Here is a 19,103-nt window from a genome sequence, read left to right as displayed (position 1 = left end):
CGGGGGGGGGGGCGGGGCCCCCCCCCCGGCGGCGGAGCCTAGGACAGGGGGGGGGGGGGGGAACGTGTCAACAGTAAACAGGAATGGGGCCTGCATGGTACCCGTCTCATAAAGCAGTTGTGAGCTGAGCACTGCTCAGTGTTCAGTCAGTGATATCTCCCTGCAGAATGCCCTTAGCCCCCAGAAGAGTCCAGCCCAGGCTCCCTGCCTGTCCCCCAGTGTGAGAAAAGGAAGCCCCAGCACTGTGCTGGGCAGCTGTGTTTTACTGTGTGGGCATGGATTTGGAACAGTACTGAGGCATGTGGAGAGATGATGAGAAGTCCCAAGCCTACACCTGCCTGTGCCCCCAGGCCTCCCAGGGCACACAGAGGGACCTGCCCTGAACTGTCGCTGCCACAGCCCCCTTCTCCTCTGACTGGTCCCTGAAGCAGCCTGTGGGACAGATGGGGCTGACCTCCTGCACACATTTGCAGTGGCCACTAGACTATCCTTTGGGTAAGGCTGGACTCTAACCAGTGCCTGCGCGACTTGAACCATGGTTGCACATTCAAATCAGGTAATTCTTCTCCAAATGTGCCCATCACTGTTGCAGCGGGCTGAGGTGGAGCTGTGACTAAGGTCATCCTTCCCCACGTGCTGGATGGGGTGACACCAATCAGAGCTAACTTTTGACTGCCAGGTTCGGTTAGTCCTGAGCACTTCACACGTATTAGCTCCTGGATCCCTCATGGAAACTCTATGAGGGCTATTCTCATATTCATTTTATAACAAAGAGGCACAGAGGAGTTAAGGTCATATAGTCAAAGGTGTCAGATAAACCCAAAATGAAGGAAACTCCATAATAACTGGCCCATACTCTTCAAAAATGCTAGTGTCTTGAAACACAAAGAAAGGCTTAGGAATCCTTCCAGATTTAAGTAGACTGAACTTGACAGCTGAATGAAATGCGTGATCCAGACTTTTATTTTTCCATAAAACATATTGGGGGGGCTTCCCTGGTGGCGCAGTGGTTGAGAGTCCACCTGCCGATGCAGGGGACGCAGGTTCATGCCCCGGTCCGGGAAGATCCCACATGCCACGAAGCGGCTGGGCCCGTGAGCCGTGGCCGCTGAGCCTGCGCATCCGGAGCCTGTGCTCTGCAACGGGAGAGGCCACAACAGTGAGAGGCCCGCGTACTGCAAAAAAAAAAATAAAAAATAAAACAATAAAAAGATATCGGGGGAACTGATTAAATCTGAATAGATAGATAATAGTATTAGATCAATGACAATTTCCTGGTTTTGATCATTGTACTGGAGTTACGTGAGAGAATGTCCTTGCTCTCAGGAAATCAAACCAAAGTATTTATGGGTATAGGAGCTTCATGTCTGAAACCAACGCTCAGATGAGCCAGGAAAAGAATTATAGGAAGGGAGGGAGGGAGGGAGGTAGATGGATAGATAAACAGAGAAGGATAAAGCAAATATGGCAACATGTTCATATTTAGAGAATCAGGGTAAAGGGTATACAGGAATTCTTTCTATTCTTGCAATATCTGGAAGTTTGAAATGTCAAGATAAAAAGTTAAAAGAGCAAAAAAACAAGTGTCAGAACAGGAAAGGCATCCCAGGGTGCATGTTAACAATATACCAGTTCCTGTTTGTTGGTCCCAGCTGGCTGCCAGACCCTGTGCTGTGGCTTCCTCTGCAGAACCTTATTCTACCCTCACTATAGTCTGGTGGAAGGAGACTAGTATGGCCCCATTTCACAGATGACAGTTGGAAAGGTAAAGGGGTTTGTGCCAAGCCCTCCAGCTACTTGGGACAGTTCCCAGATTGGAAAGTAGGTTCTCTGAGTTCAAAGTCTGTGCTCTTAGCCTCAACTCCACTGTTGACTCTGACCTTTGGGGAAGAGTGGGACAGGCAGGACAAGGCATTTCTTCCTGGAGCAATGGCGGAGGGAAGGCTCTAGGGCAGAAGCAAATGAGATCCATTTGCAGGGTGGAAAGGGATATTATTCCTAGGATTCTACAGGGAACAGAGCCAGCAGTGCCAGGCAGGGGGTGCTGGCATGTGGGAGAGGGCCTCGAATGCCAGGTAGAGTTCCCAGTGGTGGCCACAGTGGCTTCCAGCAGGGGAGCCACGGGGCATGACCTGGAGTGACACGGGGCTGGATGGGGTGGGCATTCTGGGGAGGAGGACCTGCCTCAGAGGAGCTCACTGTGAGCCGAGGAAGTGCTGCACAGCCGAGCTCAGTGTGCTGTCCAAACTGGAGGCATGGGTGGGACCGGGAGCCGGTGGCCTTGGCACCTTAGAGAAGTCCCATCTGAGGGACACGCTGTCCTGGGATAGGTGGACAGGAGCTGCTGAGGACTTGGGTCTGGCCTGGCAGACCACTCTCGAGGATGCGGGAAGAGCTGAATGACCTCTGGCAGTACCTCCCAGTCACCGGGACTGTCTGGCTTTTCCCCAGATTAAAGAGCTGAGGGTAAGTGTCTGGCAGCCGGATGAGTCAGACTGGGAGGCTGCCTCCTTCCACCATCAGCCCGCCCAGGGGAGAGGCGGGGTAGGAGTCTGGCCCATCTCCTCGAAAATGTCCCCCTCACACCCCGAGATTTGGGGGAGCACACGGGCTGAGTGAATTGGTTTATTTTGCTGGGTCCCGTGTGAGCCCACACGCGCATGCAGGGGCAGACATCATCCATTGTAAACTATCAGTGTTTTCATGAGTGAGTAGTAATTACCGGGTAATGCTTTAAAACCTTTCCTGAAGGAGCGCAAAGCTGTTTTTTTCTAAAGTCAGGAGTACATTAAAAGGATTACCATGTAGATTTGATTTTTAGATAACACTAAAATGAATCCCAAATGGGCTTCAGCAAAGGGATGCTATCTCCTTAATGGAAAGTGCATGGCCCGAGGCTCAGCTCCCAGAGCCGGGCAGGGGAGGGAGGGAGGGAAGAGGTGTCTGCAGGGCCGACAGGCAGGCTGGGTGGGAGCTGGGGAGGCAGGACAGGAAGGGAGAACCCAGACCCTCTGGGGAACATCTTGCTCTATTTGGCAGAAGGAGACTATAGATGCCCCCCTTAAAGGCCCTTCACCTTTCCAGGAGTGTTTTCAAGTCTCCCGGACTAGCCCAATGAGAGCACACAGTGCGGGCGCTCGGTGAAGAATGGAGGGGTGAGTCAGACTTCCCCCAGGACCTCAGCCTTCCCAGGCGAAGAAAGCTCAAGGTCCCCAGACGCTCTGGGACCTCCTCAGCCAGGCTGGGCCTGGTGTTCCGTGTCTCAGTGGACATCAGACACTGGCAGAAGCCATGTGGCTTCTTAAAGAGTTCTCCAGGACACAGGAAGCAGAGTCCAGCACCCTAAAGCAGGGTATTCAGGCCTTACAGAGCACTTGCTGTATGCCAGGAGGGGGACTTGGGGCAGCGTGTGGCTTTGCTCCCTGCATCCTAGAGGTGCTCGGTCCCACTGGTGATGGAATTACCTGCTACCATGTGGTCCATAGCCCTGCAGGCTCAGCCTCTCTAGGAGCCAGGCCAGACGGAAGATGGAGCAGGACAGACGCTCCTAGTGCTGGGATCCCCCTTCATTTGGGGGCATAACTTAGTGGGCCAGATGTATCCCCTGAGTAATGATGTTCCAGCCACTCACCCCCCTCCCAGCGACAGCACAAGTACAGAGCCCTGGGAGGGCTCAGGGCTGCTGGGAAGGGAGCCAGGCCTGCTGCTAGCCCTGGGGAGCAAGGGGAAAATCAGCCGTGGGGGGGACTAGAGAGAGGCTTGGTCTGGGGTTTTCCAAGCTGGAAGGTATATGCATAGCTATGCTGGCTGGGTGCCCCTTCCACAGGCCCCAGGGACAGTAGTTTTACCCTGGGAGCCCCCAGACCTTTCCATATCCAGCTCTTTGAACCCCTCCCCCGTTTGATCCCTGTAGGCCAGGCCTAGGAAGGAGCCTCTCAGGCCCCCCTTAGCTCTCGCGTGGACCTGCTCCCCAGCAGCCTCTCTGGGCTCCCCTGAGCTCTGTGACTGGGCTGGCCCCTGTCAGAGGAGACACAGGCGGGCCTGAGCCCCCTCACTCTCTCAGACCAATCAACCTGTAGAGCTGCATTAAGGAAATTAGGCAGCAAACTTCCCAGCTAACAGATGGGCCCCGCGGGCACTGGAGGAGGGTGGATGCGCTGCCTCCTTCCTGCCCTCACCTGTCCTGCTGCTCCTGGGTGCTGGGGGGCCGCCCCCTCTCCAAGAGAAGGCTGAGGAGGCAGCGAGGCTGAGACAGAGCATAGGAGGGAGGAAGAACCCCAGAGGCCAGCTTGATCAGTGGCTTACACTAGCTGTTTGGCCTGTCTGGGCCTCAGTTCCCCCATTTGTAGAATGAGAGCATTTGCCTGTATGAACTCTGGGGGCCCCTCTCACCTGACATCTGTGGATCCTGAGACTGAGGTTCTTTGGAAGCTGGTTCTCTCCTGGAGCCTGAGGAAGGGTCACAACCCAGAAGAGAGAAGGGAAAGGAAGGAGCTCTGACTCCGGGCTGGGGGCAGTGAGGGGGAGGGAGGGAGGGAGAGGAGGAATGCCAGGGAATGGGAGCTGAACCCAGAGCCCTGGAGAGTGCAGGGGTCCTGTGGAGACCTTGGGCCCAGGGGGAGGGAGTCTTTGGGGGCTTGCTGGAAAACGGAAGAGGCAGGAGGGCGCGGGCTGTTCCCCTCAGTGGTGACCCCTCAACCCATCTGAGCCCTTGTGAGGGTCGCTTAGACTTAGACAAGTGCAAGGCAACCCCACCATCCAGCTGGGCTCCGAGACTCTCCGCACTTCCCTCCAAGCCTAGTCTTCACCACCCTCAGCCTCAGGACTCCACGTGGACGTCCAGGTTCCCAGACAACATCTGTCCCCACCTCCTTCTCAACTGCCCCTCCCTATGGCGTCAGGGCCCGGGGGCTAGGAGGAGCCTGTGCCTCTGTGCACACACATGCCCACGCCTGCACACCTTGCCTGTGTGCACGGGGTATGCGTGAGTGTACATGCTTGCCTGGTGGGAGGTCTGCCCCTCCCTCCGGTCAAGGCCATGCTACGATTCCTGTCTTTTGTACTTACCACTTCCTTGTATGTCGGGAAGCTCATATGGGCCCTGGGAGAGGGCCAGTGTCTCCAAGATTCTTATCCTGGTAGGATGAGCAAGGATGCTGGGGCACCGATGCTCCCCTTCCTCAGGCTAGGGCAGGTAGGAAGTTTGAATCTAGCTAGAAACATTCCTGAGGAAAGCGTCAACTAGGCCAGGCCCAGCTACCTCCCCAAGCACTGACCAGGAGTTCCAGAGCTCCTGCTGCCCCCTGGGAGTATCACAGGGGCATCTCATTTTCTTCCTTTATTTAAATTTTTTTATTTTTAAAATTTTATTTATTTTTGTCTGCGTTGGGTCTTCGTTGCTGCGCTCAGGCTTTCTCTAGTCACAGCGAGCAGGGGCTACTCTTCGTTGTGCTGCGCGGGCTTCTCATTACAGTGGCTTCTCTTGTTGTAGAGCACCGGCTCTAGGCACGCGGGCTTCAGTAGTTGCAGTGCGTGGGCTCAGTAGTTGTGGTTCGCGGGCTCTAGAGTGCAGGCTCAGCAGTTGTGGCTCACGGGCTCAGTTGCTCCGCGGCATGTGGGATCTTCCCGGACCAGGTATTGAACCCGTGTCCCCTGCATTGGCAGGCGGATTCTTAACCACTGCGCCACCAGGGAAGCCCTCACTTTCTTCTTGACGCCTCCACAATCAAGAGGCTGTAGCCTGACGTATTAGGTTAAAATGGTCAAGCACACAGCAGTGTGAGGAAGTCTTGAGGTGGCAAAAAGATCTGGGAGCTCTAGTGGACCCCAAGCCCGAGATTCCATTCTCAGGGCTGCCGAAAGAGCCAATGGATGGTGGCTGCATGAGGAGGCCTCAGGCCTACCGTGGATCCCACGGCACAGGGGGCAGTGGCTGGAAGGAGAGGAACAACTCAGGGAGGCGGGCCTGAGGACTAGCTGTGCGCCCTGCAGCAGAGCAGATGTGGGGCTCCCGCAGCTTCTGGAGGACCTTCACGGGGCAGGGGAGGAGGCCGTGCCATGCAGGCCACACAGGGCGGGACCCAGGCCCAGGGGAGGTAGCTGCTGGGGAGACAGGGAGGGCTCCTGGAAGGGGGCAGCAGAGAGAAGCAGAGGGATGTACCCTGAGGTGGGAGCCACAGGGCCCACCATGTCCATCTGTCTGTCCATCCGCAGGTATGCCGATGCTCTCCGTCCAGCCCAAAGGGAAGCAGAAGGGCTGCGCGGGCTGCAACCGCAAGATCAAGGACCGCTACCTGCTGAAGGCGCTGGACAAGTACTGGCACGAGGACTGCCTCAAGTGCGCCTGCTGTGACTGCCGCCTGGGCGAGGTGGGCTCCACGCTGTACACCAAGGCCAACCTCATCCTGTGCCGGCGCGACTACCTGAGGTGGGCGGCCTCCCACCCCATCTGCCCCCCAGCCCTTCTGCTCAGAAAGCCCCATCCTCCAAGGCTGGCACCGCTCTGCCCTGCTCTAGCCCCAGCATCCTGCCTGCACTCATCCCCACCCCTGCCCTGCCCTGCCCTGCCCCGCCCCTTGGACTCAGTGCCCAGCACGGGTCCTGGGTGGGCACATCTGTTACCATTGGGTACCCAAGAGAAGCTTCCCGAGGGCACCAGTCTGGCTCTGGCCCTGCCTTTGCCAGGTGCTTTTGACCCACCCCGTCCCTGAAATCTAGGAAGGGATGCCCTGGAGGGGCTTCCAGGAGCAGGTGGGGAAGCTCTGACTTCCCTGGGCCCCTCTGGCCTGACGGTCTCCTTCTCAATCTCCCCAGGGCCCAGCTCCCCATCTTCCAGGTGGGCCCTGGGATTAAACACCCCCACGCCTGGGGAGCCTGTTAGGTAGCCAGACCCTAGAAGAAGAGCTACCGATGCTGGAACTTAAAGACCTGGGTTTGAGCTAGTCCCGAAGCTCTTCCCCCACCTCAGGTTACCCCTCTATGAATGGTGAAAAGACTCCCGCTTCCCCTCCTGGCATTCCTCAGAGCTCTGACCCACCCTCCTCCACAACCTGGATCCTATTCCCCGGGGCTCCTCCTCCCCAGTTAACCCTCCCTTAGGCCATCTATGACATCAGCAAGGCTGGAAGGAGGCCACAAAGCAGGGGCCTTGGCTGAGACCCAGCATCTGCATTTGGCTCCCATGCAGGCTGCTGGGTGGTGGCAGGGCCTTACGGGGAAGGAAGGCCCATCGCCTTAATTAGTAGGTCATGGCCAGGCTTCTTGGGGCTCCCTGTGCTCAGGACTGGGCATGTCGGGGCGGGGGGGGGGGGGGGGGCGGGGTTATCAGCAGAGGCTCCCCCATTTCCCCGAAGAGCCTAAGGGGGGGGGGGGGGAGGGCGGGGTTATCAGCAGAGGCTCCCCTATTTCCCGGAAGAGCCTAAGGTTTACTTGCCTGCACCTTCTCTTTTAACTTCTGCCTTTGCAGGAGTATTTTTTTTTTTTTTAAGTGGTGCTATAAACCAGGATGTGTGACTCAGTGCTCCTGACTGGGGCTGGAGGAGAGATGCTGAGGCCAGGAGGAGGGGTTAAGGATGCTTCTGGGGACTCACCCCTCGGCAACCTGGAAGGGGTCTCCAAGTCTGGAGGTTTAGGACATCACCTGGGGGCTGAACCTACCAGGTTGAGGGGAGGTGACAGACCATCTGATGAGTCCACAGGACCTGGAGCGGGACGGCCACAGTACAGGGTGGGCTCATCTACAGAGCTGATGCACCCACAAGCATCCCGGGCCCTGCCAGCTCCTGGAGCCTGAAGGTATTCTCCTGGACTCTGGCAGAGGCTCAGGAATGACTTCGGGGCCTGGTGGGCCAGTGGGCCGGGGTGGGCGTGGGTGTGGGGCTTCCTTGAGCTGCTCAGCCCCAGAGAATGGCTGTCCAGAGCCTGCCTCTCTGCAGTCACTTCTCATTGGACTGGTGGCCAGAAAGGCCCCTCTTGGCAAGCAGATGCTGTTGGCCCGGCCTTTGTCTGCCTTAATCTGAGCCACCAGGCAGCTCAGGCTGATGAATAATGGAGCCAAGCTCATTTGCAGGCGCCCAAGCTTGAGCTGGACAAATCAGGGATTAGAGGGCCTCCCGCCCGCCTCTCAGCCCCCTTGCCTCACTTGGGGTTTGCTCTGCCAGTCTGCAGAGCAGAGGCCTGGCTGGCTCAGACCCTTGGAACATTCAGCCAAGGACTGGCCTACATGGGGAAGGAGTGAGTTCCCTGTCCTTAGAGCTTTGCAACCAGCAGCTAAGAGGAGGGGTGCCTGCCCCAAAGAGGCGTTGTGCCAGATGGCCTTAGAACTTCCTTTTGGCATCAGTCCTGTTTTAGAAGCACCTTTGAACAGGATCATCTAGTCCAGCCTTCCCATTTTAAAGAAGGATAAACTGAGGTTCAAGAAAAGGGAGTTAGGGCTTCCCTGGTGGCGCAGTGGTTGAGAGTGCGCCTGCCGATGCAGGGGACACGGGTTCGTGCCCCGGTCCGGGAAGATCCCACATGCCGCGGAGCGGCTGGGCCCGTGAGCCATGGCCGCTGAGCCTGCGCATCCGGAGCCTGTGCTCCGCAACAGGAGAGGCCACGACAGTGAGAGGCCCGCATACCGCAAAAAAAAGAAAAAAAGAAAAGGGAGTTAGGCAAGTCATACCATGAGTTGGTAGCAGAAAAAGACCACCCCATAGGGTTGTTGTCAAGATTAAATGAGTTGGTCTTTGGAGAGCCCTTAGAACAGCGCCTGGCACATAGCAAACGCTACATAGGCATTTACTAAAGGAGCTGTGACTGAGAGGTTACAGTTTTCACAGCAAACTTGTGAGGAATGTATCATGGTCCCCATTTTACTGTTGAAATAAATGAGGCTCAGAGAGACTCAGTAACTTGCCTGAGGACACACAGCCCATGATCAACAGACTGTCTCTAAATTCAGGCTTGTGTAAGCCTGGAGTCCTTGCTCAGGGCCCAGCCCAGTGTTCTTCTGGTGACCTCAGGTGCTTGAGGGACTCCAGTGGAAGCCTGGGAGGGGGCATGGTCAGTGAAGCCGGGGGACGGGCAGTGTCAGCCAACACCTGGGTCCCCAGAGTCTCCTTCCTGGGTGAATGCGCCAATTTCTCTGAAGCCTTCTCTTTTAGCAGAATCTAGACACTGTCATCTGTGCTCCTTCCCTCTTGCCCAGGCCCTCCTGCTGAACCAGGGGGAGGGCAGGTGGGGCCCTGGATGGAGGCAACTCCCCTGCCCCCAACACCACCCCAACAGGTGCCTGAGCCCTCTGCACCCTTCCCTCTGCAGGCTCTTCGGCACCACAGGAAACTGCGCTGCCTGCAGCAAGCTGATTCCAGCCTTCGAGATGGTGATGCGGGCCCGGGACAACGTGTATCACCTCGACTGCTTCGCCTGCCAGCTCTGCAACCAGAGGTGAGTGCTGGCCGGTAACAGACCCAACACACTCAGCAGACCCCAGCTGACACCTGCTGCCATACACCAGGAGTGCCATGGAGGCATGCATGCAAATGCGGGTTCTGTGTGTGCATGTTGTTGTGAGCGTGTATGTTCATGTGTGTGTCTTATGTACACCTGAGCCCTGTAGCCAAATGTGTGCCCTCCAGTACCGCATGTACATGTTTGTGGAGTACAGCTCTGTGCAAATGTAATGGACAGGGCCATGCATGAGCTGTGTGCAGTGTGTGTAGTGTCCATGCATGTATTTTTATTTTTTTAATATATTTATTTATTTATTTTTGGCTGCATTGGGTCTTCATTGCTGCACACAGGCTTTCTCTAGTTGTGGCGAGTGGGGGCTCTTCGTTGCAGTGCGCGGGCTTCTCATTGTGGGGGCTTCTCTTCGTTGCAGAGACCTGGCTCTAGGCACACGGGCTTCAGTGGTTGTGGCATGTGGGCTCAGTAGTTGTGGCTCGCGGGCTCTAGAGTGCAGGCTCAGTAGTTGTGGCACACAGGCTTAGTTGCTCCGCGGCATGTGGGGTCTTCCCGGACCAGGGCTCGAACCCGTGCCCCCTGCATTGGCAGGTGGGTTCTTAACCACTGCGCCACCAGAGGAGTCCCATGCATGTATTGTGCATGTATGTTTTAAATGTGTGTGCACAAGGGTTCTGTATGCATGTCCTGTGCCGTGTGTGTGTGCTACATGCAGGAGCACACATGGACATTCCAGCGAAAAAGGGTTCCCAGACCTAGAGGGTGAAATCCCCTTGGGGAACGGTCACTCACTTCTGTGATTCTGGTTCCAGCCCAGCCTTGTTTCTGGTCTTCCGGCCCCTACTTTGTGCCCCGAGCCCCATGGGAGACCCTAGGGACCTAAGGAGCCAGAGCGCTTCAACCCTGGCTGGGGGCCGGGCCCCAGAAGGCAGGCCCTTTCCTCAGGAGCCCCCAGGTGAGGAAGGAGTTCATACAGGTGTTCCCAGAGGGTGAGGTCCAGAGGGACCTGCAGGGAGTGCTGGTTTGGCTGGGGCTCTGCCCAGACCTACTGCCTGGAGGGCTCGGTGAAGTTGCAGCGCCACCTGGTGGTTGAAGTGGGATCTGCTGGGACTGAGCCTGTGACCCTGGGGTCCCACTACAGGCCTCAGACACCCTGGGCACGCCTTTGGGGGAAGGGCTGAGTCCTGCAGTGCTTGAGGAGGACCGGGAGGGGCAGAGAGGCAAAGCAGGGCCTTCTCTGGGTTCGAGGGAAGATGGTGGGACAGGGTCACCTCCTCCTGGAAGGATGTTCCCGGAAACCCACAGATTCTGTTTAGAGGAAGAGTGCCCTTCCCTGAGCCATTTCCTTAAGCTGGGGAGGGGGAACAGAGGGTTGGAAAAGGCAGCCATTTTATCCCTTCCTCGTGCTCCATCTCTGCCTCTCTCCTTCCCCCTCCTCCGTTGGTCTCCTATTTCTTTGCTCCTCCTCTCTTTCTCCCTCTCCGGCACTGAGGTACATTATTTCTACACCTGCCCTCCGACCCCAGCCCTGCTCCCACCTCCACAGGAGCTCTGACTATGTGGAAGGGCTGTGGCCCGGGCTTATCTGTGTGTCTTACACCCCAGGCTGCAGGGCCTGGCCGAGAGACTTTCAGGGATCCCCTCTGGAAAGCTCGAGGAGCAGGCTCCCCGGGACCTCACTTCCCACACGTCCACTTCCTGGGCTGGGTGGGGCCCTGTCTGGAGCCGCCGCCGTCCACTGGGAGCCCTCCATGGCCTGTCTCTCCTGCTTGGATTTTCCAGGTTTTGTGTGGGAGACAGATTCTTCCTGAAGAACAACATGATCTTGTGTCAGATGGACTATGAGGAGGGGCACCTCAATGGCACCTTTGAGCCCCAGGCTCAGTGACGCCCGGCGCCTGGCCGCCCGGCCCACCCGTCCGCCAGCCCACCCGCCCAGCCGCCCGGCCGGCCAGCCGCTCTCCTGCTGATTACAGCTCCTCTGTCCTCGATGGGAGGAAGAGCCCTTCCTCCAGTGCCGCCCGTCTGTGTGTGACCCCTCCTGGGGCCAGGCTGGGCCTGTACAGTCTGTCTTCTGTATATAAATGGGAACATTTATTTTATGAGAAATGTAATGCGATTTTATTACTGGCGTGGATTAAACTTATGAATGTTTCCGGGGAGGTTATTCTGCATTGATCACATGACTGACACAGACCTGGGGCCCCTCCCCTTGGCTTGGGAGTAAAACAAGACCCTCCCCTTGGTCCTTGGTGGTGGTGGGGGGGTGCCTGGGGCTCTAGTGTGTGCTGTAGCCGGCAGGGCGGCTCCAGGTGGGCTTTAGCGGGAACAAGTTGGAAGGGAGGGGACAACCCCAAGCACCCCCTCAGCCAGAAGGTGGGGCTAGGGTGTCCTCCCCCTCCCCTGGCAGAGCATATATCCTGGCCCTCAAGATGAAAACCTCCCTTCCCTGGGCTCCTGTGTTACATCCACCATTGAAACCCCCGCAGACTGCCCAGACAGGGACCCAGCTCTGGTCTACCTCCATGGTAGGACCCCAAATCCTGAGCTCCCTGCCATGGGAGCACCATTCTTAAACCCCTCTTAACCTTCTTCGTGGGCACGGACAGCATTTGCTGTCTCTTCCTTACAGCCTGGGCCCAACCTGGGGTCTGCCTTTCTGCGTCCCTGGATGAGTGAGAACAATTCTGTTTCCCTGTTAACTCAGCCCACGCAGGCGGGAGGTTTTCGTTCATTCAGTTGGCAAATCTGTCTGTCTCAGCCCTGCGCTGCAAGTACCAGACACAAGGATGAATCATGGACTGGACACAGTCCGTGCCCTTGAGGAGAAGTGGGAAAGCCAGGAAAACAAACAGAGCACATCAAGGTGAGGATGACCACCATGGGGAGACCTGGGACAGGCTGGTTCCCTCCAGCAGACATGAGACCATTTGTGACGACTGCAGAGTCAGACAAGTCAACAGACACACAGTCAGACACATACGTGTACTGGCAAGCAGGAGAGATGGACACACAAGTAGATGGATGTGTAGGCAGAGATAGGTAGGGACAGACAGAAAGCCGGCAGGTACTCAGACTGGAAGGCAGCCAGACATCCAGCGGCTGAGCTAGGCTCACCCAGGGCAGCAGGGATGCTGTCTTGGTCATGGCTGAAGCCATAGTGCCGAGCACATAGCCTGGAACTGAAAAGGTATCACTGAACAGTATTAAAGAGAGAGGCTCCTTGGGTCCAAAGCCTGAACAGAGAAGGCTATATGGACAGGCTCCCCTGACCATCAGGCCACTCACTCCTCCTTCCCCAGGGATGGTTTTCATCCTGGCCACAGACCAGAGCCCAGATGGAGTCAGCCTACAGCCTCAGCCTCTGCCTGCTCCTGGGCAGGGAACTGGCTGCCTGGGCGAAGCAGGGATGCGCTGCCATCTCACGTCACCTGCCCCCGGGCCTGCTTCTCCACTTGAGTGAAGCGGGAGGATGGCTGAGCTCTTATGGGCGCTTGGAGGAGGCTACATCTCCAAGATATGGTTTTGTGGCCAGTGGTCCAGTCCGTGGGAAGGGATCTTTAGGGCCAAGGATCTTGGGGTAGGAGTTTTCTACTTTGGGGCTCCCACTTTCTATGAAGGACCCACACCCGTGTATGTGAGAGAAAAGAGAGGCTGCAGTGGGTATATTTGAGTGAGTCTGGTGGGTATATTTGAGTGGGTCTGGCGAGACCAGGGAGCTGTCGTCTGTGTGTGACCATGTGAGATTGTGAATGGGTTTGAGCACATGAGCTTGAGGCTGGAGTCTGTAATGAGGGATTTTTTTCTCGCTCAGCATGTACATTATTTCCCTGGACTGTAGCAGAGCCCTCAATGCCAGACCCTCCCTGGGCTGGGCCCTTATGTCTAGGATGGCTGTGCCCACCCCAAGGACCCAAGTCCTAACTTTGGAGTCTGCTGCAGATAAAGTTGTAACAAGTTAATTACATGGTTATCGAGAGATAACGGAGCCACTCGAATGCAGTTTCTGGGCAATTACAATTGTTTCCAACAGAGTTACCATATTGCAGCCATGAAATAACGTGTCATTTTGCAGTAATTATGTAATTAACTTGTCTCACACTGTAGGTTGCACAACAATTAATTCACTCACAATGAGATCAACTCAAAGTCAGGCAGCCGGGCTTTGAAAGCCCCCAAGAGCAGAGCTGGCCTTCTAAGATGACCCCAGCCCCACTCTGCTTGCCCCGTACCTTGACAGGGCACTTCCTCAGCCTAACACGGCATGGAACGTTCCAAGTTCAGCATCATGGCTCCACTTACTGCTGCCTCACCATCCTCATCCAGGAAATGGGGATGATCTGTTTCCTGGGACAGCCACAAGGCTGAGATCTACACTGTGAAGTGCTGTGCTTACATGAGCTGGGGTCACCATCCTGGATATCATGAGGTCCCGAGTAGGAAACCCTTTGCACAGGAAGACCCATAGCAGTCCACAGCTGCCCCCAGGAAGAGGCCACACAGGCGTTGCCTCGGCAGGTGTAGGAACCAAAGGTAGGCGGGAGGGGAGAGAGCCAGAGAGGAGACCAATCTCTCTCTGTAGCAGGGCAACCAAGCTGGGGCTGGAATGACTACTGGGGGCCGGGAATTATGCACCTGGAGAGGATTTGCAACCCCCAGAGGAAACCCAGGAAAAGCCTGATCTCCCCCGCCTCCCCAGCCACTGTGTATGAGAAACTTCTTTAAGTGTAGGGCATGAATGGTCCTGACCTGGTTCTCCTTGAGGCCATAGCTCACCACAGAGGATTGAAGTTGAGGAAGCCAGGGAGCACTGAACGTGAACCATTAGAGGCTGTAGCAGCTCAAGCCTCAGCCTGGGGCTTGTGGGTAGTGGAGATGTGGCAAGCCTTGCACTAGCTATGCACAAATCCCCTCCATCCCCAGCCAGCCCCTGGGACCCCATCTCCCCACCTGCTTTCCTTAGTGCCCTGGTGTCAGAGATACTCTAACAAGGGGCCTGGGACCCGTGGAACATGACACCTGCTTATGCCCCCGCTCCTTGGTCTGAAGCTGGACCACATAGTCTGTGTTTGGAAAGAAGTTTGATCCTAACCTTGACACTGCTGCAGGGCCCATCATGGAATCTCGTATGGGTCGTCTTCTCCTGGGCCTGGTCCCAGAAACCGTGCCCCATATCATGAGACATGTAGGAGCCACAGGTGGAATCCACAGGAAATTCCTGCCTGCGAAATCTCACCTCTACATGGAGATAACTGCTCTCTCCCTTAAAGCTGTCAGAGATAGTCAAGGCCAGACTAAATCTGGCACTGAGTGATCCCCAGCACCACCCATCTGCGGGTGCTGCCACCAGGTGAGGGTAGGTTAAGGAAAGATGCTTTGTAGCTGTGACTGTGCATCACTCTTGGTGAAAATTCCAGTGAGAGAATTCTGTCAGTCTGCAAGTCAATATTTAGCTATATGTTACCTCCCAAACTGTAATTAGCTAAAAATGAATGAATAAAGATGAGCTGATACGAAGGTAAGTTGGTCCAGAAAAATACTTGATCAAGATTGGTTTATCATGAAAAAAAGATCAGATGACCCAAACACGTGCGCGCGCGTGCACGCACACACAGCTAAAATCCAGAAAAGAGTGCTGGTTCATCAGCACCTCATGAGCAAACCTCATCTCTGCTCCTGGCCCCTGGGGAAGACATACTGCTTTATCCCAGCAAAGGTAGCAACCTCCTACCCCCAGACACGAGGTTGAAGGGTGTCCAGATCTCTTCATACTCTTGGTACCTCCAGAGTAGATTGTTCCTAAGCTCCCTCCTGTTGGGGCCATTTTCCGTCACCCAGCAATAGCCCCTCCAACCAGTGGGTCTGCCCGCAACCTAGCGACACCTCTCTGTTTCTGCTGCCATGTTGAGCCCTGAGGCTCCAGTGAGGCCACACTCACCCACTCTCCCCTCGGGGCTGGGTCCAGTGCTCACATAATAAGTTTCACATCAAACTTCCTTCTGCCATGTGGTTTTTCCCTTTCACCACCTGCACCCCCTTCTTGGATCAGGGGATGTCCCTTGCTGGGGCTCCTTCCACCTGGGTTAGACCCTCATGACCCTCTCTAGGGGCTCAGGGCCGCACCTAGGAAGGGGAATGCCATTGCTGCTCAGGGCATTCATCAGGGGTGCAGGGCAGAGGTGAGAGGCACTTTACCATGAAACTGCTGTAGCAGGAAAGGGAGAAGCTGGGCCAGTCCTCAGAAAGGAGGGAGAGAAATTAGCTTTTAAAACCTATTTCCAGTGGGGGAAAAAAGACCTGGATTCAAATATTCTGGACTCTACAAAATGGTTTTTATTCTGGGGCAGGATCCGTCTTTCTGAGAACTGATGGAAACCCTCTGTGCTGCTGGGTTCCCCAAAACACTGGTTTCTCCCTCTCTCCAGACCCCAGGCTGCACACCTACCCAAGGCTTCCAGTAGGTGCTGCCTAGACCCCGATTCTCTGAACTCACATGCTCGGAGCCCAAGACAAGCAGCCCAGTCCCAAGTCTATCCCACTGGCACTGGGTTTGGCAGAGATTATGGCCTTTGAAGGGAAAGTTCCTCGGGGGCTCAGGCGCCCTTTGGCTGCCTGTGGCGCCCAGGTTGGAGGTCTGCATCCCCCCATTCCCCTGCCTTCTTTGCAGGCACAACCAGATTCCAGAGGAGAGCTGGGCCAGGGGCTCTTCCCTCAGCTTGACTTACGGACTCACACCTCCTGGGTCTGCTCTGTGAGCAGTGCGAAGCCCTGTGGTGGCCAGAGTTCCCTATAGTTCTGGACGGCAGGTACACTGTTGTCTTCCAGAGTCTGAGGTGCTAAAGGGACTGAGGCAGTTCCCAGGCCACACCTCTCGTTCTACCTGGTCTCCTGCTACACTTGGGGACCACGGGGACTCTCCCCACAGGGGGCCAAAGGCTTCCCCCAAATGACCCAGGCTCCCCTTCTCCCCAGGCTCGCCTCCCTCCCCATCTGCCAGCACAGATCAGGGACCACTTACCTGAGACAGAGGAACACAGAGACAGGGAGAGGTGAGGGAGGGAATGCGAGGCGGGGGAAGGGAGGGAGGAAAGGAGAGAGTGAGGAAAGGGAGGAGACAGGGGATGTGAGAGAGATGAGACAGAGGGCAGGAGAGAAGGGAGAGAGAGTGAGCAAAGAGTCTGGGGAGAATCTTCTAACTGCAGAGAAGGCGTGGGGTGAGGGCGACCATGGTGGCAAAGGGCAGTGTGGCATGGTGGTGGCATGTGGCTCAGGAGCCAGATTACGTGAGTTCTGATCATAGCTCCTCTGCCTGGCAGCTGTACAGCCTTGGGCAGCTTACTTAGCTCCCATCTTGCAGATGAGGAGTTTTCTCATCCTTACAAGGGGCGTGTGGATGGTACCTACTTCTCAGGGCTGCCTTGAACATTAGCTGAGTCGTCACATGGACAGCACATACTCACAACTGCGACTGGCTCATGGTAAACAGCACAACACGTAGTCACTGCTGGAACATTCACTATATACAGCCAGGTCTAGGTCCACTTGTTCTGAGGCCTGGGACCCTCCCACAGCAGCCTCTAACTGCACCCCACAGGCTGTTCCTGGGCATTGGTGTGTGCTTTCTGGAAAGGGCACTGCACCCTGGGACCAGTGTGGGACAAACTCCGTGGGCTTTCATAAGTAAAAACACGCCTAACCCACTTGAGCCACTTGTAACTCTATTAGGGAAAGTGCTATTTTTATCACCCCCGTTGCTATGGTTGCTATTATTATCATCATCCCCATTTCACCGTTGAAGAAACTGAGGCTCAAAGAGCCATTCTAGCAAGTAATAGAACCTCGATCTGAATTCAGACCTGTTCTAACTCCAGATTCCATACAGGTAATTCTCGTGTGAAATGGACACCTAGAGGCAGCCCTGTGCAGTGGAAGGATCTAGGAGTGCACAGTAGCTTTTACCCATGACAGAGCCCCTGGACCCCCTGCCCCACCCGTTTCTCAATACAAACCATCCCCCAACTGAGAACTTGTTCCTTGGGTAAGGAGGGCCCTTGGGCACTTCTGTCCCTTATTGCACATCCTAACTGAGCCTGTCACTGGTCCTGGCCTATGCTGGGTGCTGAGTGGGATGAGCAATTCCAGATGATGGAGTCAGAGGCAGTGCAGGGTGGAGCAGTGATGGGACTCCAGGCAGCTCATCCAGTCCCCGGGCTAGAGGTTTCTCAGTCATCCAATCGCTGGGCTGGACGTTTCTCAGTCACCCAGTCCCTTGGCTGGAGGTTTCTCAGTCATCCAGTCCCTGAGCTGGAGGTTTCTCAGTCACCCAATCCCTGAGCTGGAGGTTCCTCAGTCATCCAATCCCTGAGCTGGAGGTTCCTCAGTCATCCAATCCCTGAGCTGGAGGTTTCTCAGTCACCCAATCCCTGAGCTGGAGGTTTCTCAGTCACCCAGTCCCTGAGCTGGAGGTTTCTCAGTCATCCAATCCCTGAGCTGGAGGTTTCTCAGGGAGGCAGTCCCCAGTGCATCATCATTCATTCAGTCAGGGAACCAGCCTGCCAGCCAGTGAGCAGACATGAATCAAGTGTCTGCTACATGCCAGGCATGGTGCTGGGCGCAGAGGAATGGAAATGCCACTGGAGAAGGCAGACAGGGTCCTTCTCTGTGTGTAGTTTACAGCCAGCCTAGTGGGGGAGACAGATGATAAACAAATAGATCAATAACAAGCTAAATGTAGTTCTGAATAGCTAGAGGGAGGCCTACTTTGGACAGAGTGGGAAGGAGTGACCTTTTCTGGCCCATTCTTATGGACCATCTTAATCAAAGGGCTCACTTTGGGGAAATTGAGGACCAGAGAGGAAGCAACGGCTAGGGCACACTGTAGCCAGCCTGGTCTGGAAGCCTGACCTCCTGGCCCTCAGCCTGGCCCAGGGCTCTGTCTCCTGCATCCTGAGACCTGCATTCCAGCCAAGGATCCTACTTGGGCACACAGTGCATGGAGGAGAGAAAGCACCACTCAGCCCTGACGCCTGCTCGCTGCTTCTCTCCCTTTGTTTTCCAGGTTAACAAGAAAGAGTTTTCCTTAAAGTACCAAGAAACTGGGCTTGGGATCTTGATGCCATCACAGGTCTCCCTGCCCCATAATACCACTAACTTGGGACATGTTGGCTGGATCCATGGCTTCTGGGGAATTCTAGCCTTCTTGTTCTGAACACCTCGAATTACTGCCCTCCACAGAGGAGGCATCAAGAAAGTAGGTTTCTCTGCAGACTCTGCACGACCAGTTTTCCAGGGAAAAAGAAGATTTGCTGTAAAAGCAGGAATTGGCAACGCACAGAGGGCCACAGGACAATGGGACCAGCATGACCAATCCTCCTTTTTCTCTTCTCCAGACCTCACCACCCTCAGCCTGGCTGGTCTCTTCTGAGGGGAGGAGGTCCAGGTTGAGGCTCAGCCTCAGGGTTCCTAATGGACTGTCCTGGCCCAGAGAGGGGCCAAGGCAGGTGGGTTTCTCTTAGCTGTACATCACAGAGCTGAGGCTGGGGACTCCTGCTGCTGCCAACAGTGCACCCCATCAGGTGCCCCCCGGAGGAAGGGTTGTTTTGTCTGGCTCCTGTGGACACCCCTCCTGCTTCATCCTGGCCTTTCATGCAGGGCCATGG

General features: G+C 55.8%; 1 protein-coding gene across 2 annotated transcripts in view; it reads left to right on the top strand.

Moving 5' to 3' along the window:
• Positions 1–11,611, top strand: part of LMO1 (LIM domain only 1) — a 36,383-nt gene extending 24,772 nt beyond the window's left edge. The window contains exons 2-5 of one of the 2 annotated variants that reach the window (XM_007459840.1): positions 6,214–6,427; positions 9,301–9,426; positions 11,227–11,340; positions 11,384–11,604. In XM_007459840.1, the coding sequence (XP_007459902.1) occupies positions 6,214–6,427; positions 9,301–9,426; positions 11,227–11,332 (446 nt within the window). In that variant the 3' untranslated portion in view covers positions 11,333–11,340; positions 11,384–11,604. Of the gene's footprint in view, positions 1–6,213; positions 6,428–9,300; positions 9,427–11,226 lie in introns of both variants that reach the window. The other variant, XM_007459839.1, reaches the window with a different exon arrangement.
• Positions 11,612–19,103: the final 7,492 nt, after the last annotated feature.

Source organism: Lipotes vexillifer, unplaced genomic scaffold (genome assembly GCF_000442215.2).
Source record: "Lipotes vexillifer unplaced genomic scaffold, Lipotes_vexillifer_v1.1 scaffold61, whole genome shotgun sequence".
Classification (NCBI taxonomy): Eukaryota; Metazoa; Chordata; class Mammalia; order Artiodactyla; family Lipotidae; genus Lipotes; species Lipotes vexillifer.
Note: the sequence above shows the minus strand (reverse complement) of the source record. Positions and strands in the feature narration are given on the sequence as shown.